Source organism: Elaeis guineensis, chromosome 14, assembly GCF_000442705.2.
Source record: "Elaeis guineensis isolate ETL-2024a chromosome 14, EG11, whole genome shotgun sequence".
Taxonomy (NCBI): Eukaryota; Viridiplantae; Streptophyta; class Magnoliopsida; order Arecales; family Arecaceae; genus Elaeis; species Elaeis guineensis.
Window position 1 is genome coordinate 37615387 of NC_026006.2, and position 8510 is coordinate 37623896.

General features: G+C 38.1%; 1 protein-coding gene across 1 annotated transcript; it reads right to left on the reverse strand.

The window, feature by feature from the left end:
* Positions 1-3930: 3930 nt before the first annotated feature.
* LOC105035194 (putative disease resistance protein RGA3) lies at positions 3931-7672 on the reverse strand. Its single transcript, XM_010910646.4, has one exon. It carries the CDS (start codon positions 7557-7559, stop codon positions 4233-4235), a length of 3327 nt encoding a protein of 1108 aa, XP_010908948.1. The 5' UTR covers positions 7560-7672; the 3' UTR covers positions 3931-4232.
* Between the last annotated feature and the right edge of the window lie 838 nt (positions 7673-8510).

Genomic DNA, 8510 nt, shown 5'->3' on the forward strand with positions numbered 1-8510 from the left:
TGCTCTCGATGTGATCCCAGCTTATTGGATGTTGGTCTTTCCCCTCCCGACCACTATGATTAAGTGAAGTGGAAAATTTTGGCTTCTACATGTCGGTATCAACAAACTAGAGTTTATTTTTATCAACTAAATTTGTGTTTATGGCTCCTTTCCAAGTGTCATAATAATCTCTATTTACAGAGGTGCAGAGCTCCTTGAAGATATTCCCATCTAGAGTTTATATGATAGAATGGATTCATATTATGATTGGTACATAGAGCCTCATTTATTTACAGTAAGAGGTAATCTCCACCCTAATTCCCCCCTACCAGCAAAAGATGAATAAATAAAAGTAAAAAATAAAAATGCAATGCAATAGAAGTAGACATGGGCATTGGGCCGTGCCAGGTACAGCCCATAAAAATTAAAAATGTAATACAATAGAAGCAGACATGGGCACTAGGCTGTGCCTGGGACAGCCTAGGCTCAGGCCCATCAAGTCAAAGTCCAAATGGACTGTGTCAAGTATGATCCATTTAGCCAGAACCCCAGCCTGGCATGGCCTTAGGCTTGGAGTCTGACAGGCCATGCCAGGCATGGCATGTGGCTCGTCAAGCCCACAGGCCTAATGGGTAGTTCTTTTCTTTTCTTTTCTTCTTTTTAAAAAACAACCCAAACAGACCATATTAGGCACAGTCCATTTAAGCCCATTACAGGCCGTGCTAGGGATGGCCCTTTTAGTGCTATTACAGGTCATGCCAGGCACGGCTTGTTTAAGGCCGTTATGGACCAGGCACGGCCCATAACAGCTAATTTTTTTTTTTATTTTTTAGATTAGATAACAGCTAGTTTTTATTTTTTTATCATTTCAACCCTCCTAACAGTCATAAGACAACTAATTTTAGGGGTAATGTAGAAACATAAAAATATTAGGATTCCTATAAATATCCCCTTTCTCTTTTATTTTCACTAAACCAAATTAGTTCTTCTCTCCCTCTCTACTACTAGTCCTTCTCTTCTAGCAATATTTAGCAAGTGTTCAATATTTAGCTATTAATTAATAATTAGTAATTAGCAAGTATTCAAATGCTACACAAGAGGAGGATTAATCTACCTATTGGAGTCTTGGAGGTCCTTATTAAGATCCTGATAAGCATAAGGGGAAGCTTACAAATCTGCACCTATTTCTATTCAATTTTTTTATTTGATATTTTGATTAATTTTTACTATTTACATAACTCATATTTAGATATAGCATCTTTTGATAAGAGTCATTTTGACATTCCTCTGATTTTTGAGGAAGAAGAAACTACTGTTTCTGCTCCCTTTAAAACCAATACCAAAGGTCAAGGCTCTGTCTCTTCTTTCCATAAGAGGATCGATACTGTATGAAATGATTTTGAAAGAATTATGGTTGATGAAGTTTTAAAAGTAAAATATAAAAAATATATCAAATTATATAGTTGTACTAGTAATGGAAAAACTGATCATTTGAAGAGATATCAAGAGAGCCATATGATGAGTGATGCTCGTCTTCAAAGCACTCTCAATACACAAGAAGGTAATCTTGTAGATAATTTTATATATAATCATAAAAAAAAAATCAAAAGAAAGCACTGATAAAATAGATTGTTAAGGATGAATTACCCTTTAGCTTATCAGTTTTTAAATTTTGAAAAGTATGTTCAACTAGTCCTACAACCTGCTTACAAAAGAACTAATAGACGTATATTTAGAAGAGTAGTTATAATTAATTTTTTAGCAATAAAATAAAATTTAATTAGAACTATCTCTGTCCTAAATTCAAAAGTATCATTAACTTCTGATATTTAGACAGCATCTGTTAGTAGTTATTATTTTATTACTATACTGCTCATTATATTGATAATGATTGACTATTAAATAAATATATTTTTATTTTTTGTACTTTTTATTTTTTACATTTTGGATAATAAATTTCTAATGCTGTTTACCAAACTACATATTCATATAGTATTTAATGATATAATTATGTCTATTACTCTTGATAATACATCTAATAATAATTCTCCTGTCAGATTATTGAAGGACTCATTGCATCCTATCTAAATAAAAATTTATTGCATATTATATATGCATGTCATATTTTAAATCTTTTTATTTAATCTGACATGGATATGGTTCAAAATATTACTGTAAAAATTAGAAATATAGTTTCTTTTATTCATGCTTCAAGAGCACGATTTTAAAAATTTAAGCAAATATGTATAGATCATAATAGATATTTTAAAAAATTTAAACTTGATGTAGCTACTCGTTGGAACTCAAGATATACCATGATACATAATGCATATCCATATAATAATTTATTAAGTGCATATATTAATGATCATGGATTAGATTTTCTATTGATTAAAAATGATTAGAATAAAGGTAAAATTTAGGAAGAATTTTTTGTTAGTTTTTATAATGCCACTAATATTCTTTTTGATGTTTATTATCCAACCTCTTGTTCATTTTTACAACAAGCATAGTTTATTAGCCAAAAATTTGTACAACATAGATATGATGATATTTTAGAACTTATTATTAATGAAATGGAATCTAAATAGAATGAATATTAGGACAGGATATATCATATGCATAACTTAAGTGTTGTATTTAATCCACATGTTAAATTAAGTGGTGTGCTAATTTTACTTGATGCATATTGCGAAAACATGAATCAAGATCCTGAACCTGCTAAAGCTGAGATAAACTAACTGCTTTATGGTATTTATACTTTATATGATGAAAAGGTTCGTGAATCTAATACTTCTCATTCACAAACCTCCGTCTCTTGTTCTAGTACTTCTCGTTCATTATCTATTTTCTCATTCATTGCACATAAGAGGCATACACATACTTCCTCAAGTTCATCTATATCTTCATCTTTAAATAGTAAACTTGAATTTTATTTATGAAATAATCTTCATTCTGCATATGATGAAAATCGAATAGAGTCTTGATATGTTAGTCTGATAGAAAATTATTAAAAATCAATATCCTATAATATTTGCCATTGCACGTCATATCTTAGCTGTGTCGATATCCACAATAGTATCGAAATCTACTTTTAGTGCAGATCGATACGTTCTAGATGAAAAAAGTAGGATGACCACTGAAATAATTGAGATGCTACTCTACTTCAAACATTGGTTAGATATCGAGGTGAAACTTCAAGAAAAAAGTAGATATAATACAACAACCGATGATGACGACGATATAAATACTACCGACGAATGATGATCAGTAAGATTTTTAATTATTAATTTTTTATATTTATAACTTTTTAATTTTTATTTCTTAATTATTGAGATGAGTCACCTATATTTTTTTCTCTCTCCCTCATTGTATTCTGCAGGTCAAGCCTAGCCCCCCTTCCTCTCTTATAGTATTTTGATTATTATTAATAAATCGGTAGGGATCCATGCCAAAACCCCCACCATGATAAGACGATTTTTTGTTTTACAAAAAAAAATCCAACATCTATATTTAATTTTGCTCCTTAACCCTTTTTAATTTATAAAAAAAAATCATATTTTTTAAATTCAAAAAAAAGGGATCGGACTAGCATGCTGGCCATGCTGTGCCTGGATCGGGCCTAGACCATTCCAGGTCATGCCTGATCTATGGGTCGGGCCGAGCTTGGCACAGATCGTGCCAGCTCAAATTCTTATGGGCCGTGCGGGGCCTAAGCTGCGAGCCGCAAATCTTCAGCCTAGTCGAGCTTCTTTTAAAGGGCCACGCCTGGCATGGCCCATTACTGTAGCAGTCGGGCCGTGCCAGACACAACTCAATTCGTGCTAGCCGGACCATGTAATAGGCAGCTCGGCTCGCTGCCTATGTCTAAATAGAAGGGAGCAATTAAAATGAATTACATGATTCTATGGCCTGCGGTTTGTCTCCGTGGCTTTGTTCGAAACTCGCATGTAACACTAGTTTACTGGCTTTATTCAAAAAACTCCACAGACAACAAGACGCTTGCTCTCATGAAAACATAAAACAGGGCCATATAAGCTTAAAATTGACCCCACAAGAACTCTTAGCAGGAAACCATACCATATCAATGAACTCACCAAGTTGTCAATCCACAGATATATAAGACGGCAAGCAGAAACATCAGCACTTTTTCTCCTCTGTCGCAACGAAGTTTTAAGTTTGATGCAGTTAGATGACCATGAAATGCAACAGTCCGGAGGAGCTGTGCCGACAGCCCAGTGCTTCGGTAAAATTCATAAAAGGGGCATTATTAATGTCTCCCCGGCAAATACAACGTTCATTGATACACATTGTAGATGAACCATTGTAGAGGAACCAGAAGCTATAGGCTTGGGCTTTGCCCGCACAAACCAATGTTCAAGGGAGCTCATTCGGACAGCGAGCACTTTCGGAATGAAAGATGGGTAGATGTTGTCGCCATTGTCGTGATCATCATCCTCGTTGTCATCGTTGTCATTGTCGAAATCGCAGTTTCCAATGTTCAAAATCTTGAGATTTGGAAATGCACCACTCTCAAAGGAAGATAGAAGCAGCTCATCATCTATATTCATGTTCAGTTCTCTAACAGATGGAAAAGCCGATGGCAGTGCTCTCAGCTTTGGGCATTCGACTATGCACAGCTTAGAGAGATGGGGAAGGAATTCTCCACCACCTACTGTGGGCCAATCCTCCAAGTCCAACATGCACGATAGTTTGAACTCCTCCAATGCAGGGAATGCTCCTTCGCCACCATAGAACTCTGAGCCTAAACACCTTACGGCAAGAACCTCCATTACAAGGACCTCAAGATATGGTAACTGCCCGACTGCTGGAAGGCACTTCACCGCAGGAAGCTTGATCAATTTGAGGACCCTAAGGGTGTGTAGCTGCTCCAGTCCAGAAAGATGCACACATCTTACACAAGATGTCAGAGACAGCTCAGCCAAATATGGAAGTGAGGACTCCTTTAGCCACCATGGAAGTGTCTTGCCTGCATATTCTGTTATCTTCAATACCTTCAAATTTTTGTGTGGCTGGAGATTCCCGAGCACCTCCTCTACCAAGTCAGCATCAGCATCCCAGTCTTGTGCTACCAATTCCTTCATACTTGTCCCCTCGTTCTCAATCTCCTCCCATGGTTGCCCTGGCTGCACGTAAGCATTCAAATCCCATGATAATTTTAGTGACTGAAGGCCCTGTTTCTCCTTCAAGTTGGCTTTCCTCGCCTCTGTAGCTTCACCCACATTCTCAAGTCCTCTAATATCCAATTCACCTAAAAGGTTCAGGCGACCAAGCTCACTAAGTCTGCAACTGTTCTTCCCACCAAGCACAAACATGGGCAATGTCCTCAGGTGAGTCAACTGTCCCATCCCTGGAGGCATGCAAGCCAGTTCACAACATTGATATATGTCTAGATGTTTGAGGCTTCTCACATTCTTCATGTTCTCTGGAAGCCTATTTAGGAAGTAACAATATCTGAGGCTCAGTGACTGCAGATTTGAAAGGAAGCTCAGGGATTCAGGCAATGTTTGGATCTGGGAAAATGAGAGGTCCAAGTTTTGCAAATTCCTAGCATAACCAATGGAGTTGGGTAGGGAAAAAATGTTTTTGCAATCACTGAGATTCAAACATAACAGATTCTGGAGGTCACCAATAGTTTCAGGCATTGCTCGAAGTTGCCGACAACATGACAGGTCAAATATCTGCAGATTCTGAAGAGCACCGATACACGGTGGTAATGTTTCGATGTCAGTGTATGAGAGGCTGAGGTATCTCAGATGTTTAAGTTTAGCTACTGAAACTGGTAAGGCTTTCATGGGACATTTGCTTAGATGTAATGCACGTAGCAACTTCATTTTGGAGAATATAGCTTGAAGAACATCATCCCCCTTATCCTCTTCCTCCGTCCTGCCTCTGGATGCAATAAAATACAAAGTCCGCAGCCTTTGTGCATCTTTGAGAGGTTCCAATATTGTCGTTATTGGACCTCTACAAATGAGTGATGCATACCGACAATTTTGGGAAGTTACTGTCTCATCACCAGCATCTGCAATCGAGCATTCATCACCCGCAATAGATCGAGCAAGATCGTGAACCAGGTCATGCATCTTAACCTGCCTCACCACACCATCTAAATCTTCCTGACCTCTCTGGAATAGCGATCTTGATAACAACTCATCAACATACAGCAAACCCACATCTTCCAAGTATGTTCCTCCATTAGATGATTGCACAAAGCCTTCTGCAATCCATAGCTGGACCAATTGTTCGCTTCTTATTTCTTCACCTTTAGGAAATATGGAACAATATGCAAAGCATTGTTTCAGATGAGATGGCAGATGATTATAGCTCAGCATCAAAGCGGGTAAGATTTCATTCTCATCATCCGGCAAGTTCCAAATTTCACTCTCCTTGATGGCCAACCACTGACTCTCTCCTCTCCTGAAACGCATCAAACTTCCTAAAGCCTTTGCTGCTAATGGAACACCTCCACATTTTTTCACAATCTCCTTCCCAATAGCTACCAAATATGGGGTCTTCTCACAACCCCCCAATCCAAATGCCCTTTTTTCAAATAACAACCAGCAATCCTCCTCTGATAGATCCGATAAAAAGTGTGGCGCGACTGTTCCCATGATAGAAGCCACTCGTGCACTACGTGTAGTCACTATGACTTTACTTCCCCTAGCACTACCAATCAACACAGTTCTCAGCCTATCCCATTTTTCATAATTCTCATTCCAAACGTCGTCCAGCACAAGTAAAAATCTCTTATCCCCAATCAACTCTTTAAGCTTATGCTGCATTAAATCCATTCCTGTGAGACTACATTCACTCCCACTCATAGTTTCTATGATTGATCTGGTAAGCCTTTTAATATCAAAATCATCAGACACATAAACCCATATCATTTTTCCAAAATGCTCGCACACCCTCGGATCATTATACACTAATTGAGCAACTGTCGTCTTACCGAGCCCTCCCAACCCAACAATAGCTGTCACGCCAAGATCCCTTTCATCAGACATGTTAATTAGGAAATCTATTATCTTTTCTTTATCTTCCTGTCTGCCATAAACTTCGGATTCATCAATCAAAGAACCAGTCTCTTCTCTCACTGTAGTCTCGGCCCTAATGTTTTCAGCAACTCGCTCTTGTAAATGAAACTTGGTCCTCTCCCCTGCAATCTCTTCTAATCTCTCCCTAATCTTCTTTATCTTATGAGCTATCTTAGATGGAAACACAAATGAGTCTGGGATTGAAGACAATTGACGCACCTTTTCAGTTATGTGGCTTTTGTTCTCCGATCTTCGTTTCATAGCTTTGGCTGCAACCTCATCCAACACATCATCAACATCGTAAGCCACATCTTTGAGCTTTCTCAGCCATCCTCTGAGAGCCTTCTCCTTCACCTGCCTTGCCTCGGCATCCTCAAGCACATCATGGATCGTCGATAGAGTACTCTCCAGCTTTTTCAATTCCTTGTCGACACCCCTCGACATCCCAAACTCCTTTAGGATTTTGTTGCCCAGCTTGTCAAACACCAACCTCAGGAGACTGGAAGCGACCACCTCTGCCATTGCTCCTTCGTCCACACCAACAAGATAGCGATGTTTCACAGTGCTCCTCTTCTACGTGCTTCTGTTCTTATGATTGTTTGATCACTTTCTGAAACTATAGATTCTAAGCACCAGCAACACACCTAAGGGGAGGAAGTTGCAGTGAGCTTTCTGCCAAGGGCATCGACCTCTTCCCAATATTGTCGAGAATCTTTCACGATCACTCAGCGGGGTCCATGCATTTGTCCTTGTAACCACTTTAAGTGGAACTGATAACTTTCCGCAGATTAAAGAAAAGAATAAATGAAAGTTCCCCAACAAGACTCTGAATGATGGATTCTTTGGAGGATTTGTGTGGGCAATTGCTGGCAGGAAACCGCGTAGATTGTCAGTGTTGATGGACGAGGCTGACTTAACTGTGTGACGGTCACATGTTGATTCCAGCACGCCAAGCCATCCACATGCTGTCACGTCAATCAGGATTTTTTGTTGCCTTTGTTCATTTTCACAACACCCATCTCTTTGTTAAATTGAGGCATCCTCAGGCAAATCAAGAGAAGACGGAAATTGCCTACCTCATCTTTTCAGGACTGGGCATCATTAGCAGATTGAAGAAGCCTAATTGGAGCTAGGAGGATTCTATGCACTTGTTGCGTAGATGAAAGTCGGCGTTGGGAAGGTTTGATGCACTTGTTATAAAGATACCGCAGACCGGAAGGGAAGACTTGGGAGTCAAGCTGGATTAATGATATAAAGAAATTTTTTATGCAGATGTAGAAAATTTAATATAAAATGCATCATTTTGCCCAATTGATCGACGTAGCTACCACTTTCCAATGTGCATTTAATATCTATAGTTTTAATTTTTCGTTTGAAATTTTAAATTTTTTGAAAAAAAATTATGACATCTTATATTCATATTATGACATCCTACATGTAAAAAATTATAATTTTTTTCATAAAATATCATAA